The sequence below is a fragment of the Myripristis murdjan genome, chromosome 2, assembly GCF_902150065.1.
Source record: "Myripristis murdjan chromosome 2, fMyrMur1.1, whole genome shotgun sequence".
Lineage (NCBI taxonomy): Eukaryota > Metazoa > Chordata > Actinopteri > Holocentriformes > Holocentridae > Myripristis > Myripristis murdjan.
Window position 1 is genome coordinate 21,162,859 of NC_043981.1, and position 2,500 is coordinate 21,165,358.

General features: G+C 45.3%; 1 protein-coding gene across 3 annotated transcripts in view; it reads left to right on the forward strand.

The window, feature by feature from the left end:
* The window catches only part of LOC115372304 (protein EFR3 homolog B-like), a 23,784-nt gene that overhangs the window by 3,061 nt on the left and 18,223 nt on the right, over nt 1-2,500 (forward strand). For all 3 annotated transcript variants that reach the window (XM_030070086.1, XM_030070072.1, XM_030070078.1), the window contains exons 2-3: nt 1,906-1,982; nt 2,375-2,500. The exon at nt 2,375-2,500 is cut by the window's right edge and continues 2 nt beyond it. In XM_030070086.1, coding sequence (XP_029925946.1) covers nt 1,906-1,982; nt 2,375-2,500 — 203 coding nt within the window. The remainder of the gene's footprint in view (nt 1-1,905; nt 1,983-2,374) is intronic.

The window sequence follows — 2,500 nt, forward strand, 5'->3', positions numbered from 1 at the left end:
GCGGTTGATGGCGGTTGATGGTGGTTGATGGCGGTAGATGGCGGTTGATGGCGGTTGATGGCGGTTGATGGCGGTAGATGGTGGTTGATGGTTGATGGTGGTTGATGGTTGATGGTGGTTGATGGTGGTTGAGGGTGGTTGATGGCGGTTGATGGCGGTAGATGGTGGTTGATGGTTGATGGCGGTTGATGGCGGTAGATGGTGGTTGATGGTGGTTGATGGCGGTTGATGGCGGTTGATGGCGGTTGATGGCGGTTGATGGTGGTTGATGGTGGTTGATGGCGGTAGATGGCGGTTGATGGCGGTTGATGGCGGTTGATGGCGGTAGATGGTGGTTGATGGTGGTAGATGGTGGTTGATGGTGGTTGAGGGTGGTTGATGGTTGATGGTGGTTGATAGTAGTTGATGGTGGTTGATGGTTGAGGGTGGTTGAGGGTGGTTGATGGTGGTTGATGGTGGTTGATGGTGGTTGATGGTGGTAGATGGTGGTTGATGGTAGTTGATGGTGGTTGATGGTGGTAGAGGGTGGTTGATGGTAGTTGATGGTGGTTGATGGTGGTAGAGGGTGGTTGATAGTGGTTGATGGTGGTTGATGGTGGTAGACGGTGGTTGACGGTGGTAGACGGTGGTTGATGGTGGTTGATGGTGGTAGATGGTGGTTATGTGATTATTTATATTTCAAATATGTTAGAGTTGAATGTTGCGTGATTTTTCCTGAGTCATCTCTTAGTCCATAAATGCCTCGTCATCTTTTGGACCAGAGGATTTGTGTCTCTGGTGTTTCAGTCAAACTTTGAAAGTGGCCGTCTGAAGGTCTCGGCCGTGTTGATGCTGCCTGCCAGCTGTTTCCCCGAGTCAGGACAACATTTCATTAGTCAGGATTAGTTTTGTGTGGAAAGTCTGAAAACAGATGTGAGGCTTCTGTCGTCACAGCAAATCACACTAATTACATCCAGTTCAGCTTCTGAAAGGAAGAGAAAGAAACACAAAATAATAAGAACCTGTCTACAGACACATTTTTATTCCTCAATAATCATTTGAATTTAAATAAAACATGCAATTAAAAACAAATCACATTTTTATGAGAAAACAAAAGGTTGTGATGTCACATCCTGTCTGTAATTTGTCTTCTTATGGTTGAGCCTTTAATTGACTCAGAGTGCAGAGTGAAGTCACTGGTGATGTCATCAGTGATGTCATCAGATCACATGACTACTGTGACCTTCTGCTGGAGGTCACAACAAAGTGAAGCAGTTACACAACCAGCAGCAGGCTTAGTGCTTAAGACACCGCATTGTAGTGTGTGTGTGTGTGTGTGTGTGTGTGTGTGTGTGTGTGTGTGTGTGTGTGTGTGTGTGTGTGTGTGTGAGGGAGAGAGAGAGAGAATTATGGGATGGTGGTTGCTAAGCAATGGGTCTCTGGTCTCCTCTGCTCCCTTTAATCCCCTCAAACCTGATAAACATCTTTTTTTCAGCAGGAGATTAAAGATGAAAATAGAAAAAATAAAGAGGAGAAACATCAGAATAAAAGCAGAGAAAAATTGTTTTTAATCAAATAATACGACGTGAACTTTCCATCTGACCTCGGGTTCGTGTCAGAATGACTGCTTTACTGCTCGTCTTCGTTTAATATTAATATTCAAATGAAAAGAAAAGACCTGCAGCTGTTCAGTCGTGCACAGAGAACTAGAACACAGCATTATGGAATTATGGGAAACGAGGCAAAGCTCTGAGGTGGAAACCTGAGATTCACTTTGTTTTATTTTATTTTCAGAAATATTTCAAAATCACTGCTTTAGTGCAGGAAGATTTTCAAAAAAAAAACAAAAAAAAAACCCTGCTGTAAAAAAGTTGTTTTACAGACTGAAGTGAGTCAGACGTGTAAACAGGAAGTGGTGTGTCTCAGGGCTGTGCGGCTGCTGCGGGGCGCTGAGGCCTCGATACAAACGCCTGGTCGACAACATCTTCCCAGAGGACCCCGAGGTCAGTCACTTCCTGCTCCTGTCGGTCACTTCCTGCTCCTGTCACTCACTTCCTGCTCCTGTCACTCACTTCCTGCTCCTGTCACTCACTTCCTGCTCCTCTGAGTCACTTCCTGCTCCTGTCACTCACTTCCTGCTCCTGTCACTCACTTCCTGCTCCTGTCACTCACTTCCTGCTCCTCTGAGTCACTTCCTGCTCCTGTCAGTCACTTCCTGTTCCTGTATGATAAAAAATAACATAATAGTAATAAAACATATATATATATATATATATATATATATGTTTTTAGAAACAAACACAACAAACTGTTTCTCAGTGCAGTTCTGCTCTGTGTGTGTGTGTGTGTGTGTGTGTGTGTGTGTGTGTGTGTGTGTGTGTGTGTGTGTGTGTAGGATGGCCTGGTTAAAGCCAACATGGAGAAGTTGACGTTCTTCGCTCTTTCAGCTCCAGAGAAACTCGACCGCATCGCCGCGTACCTGTCAGACCGCCTGACCCGGGAACTGAACCGACACCGCTAC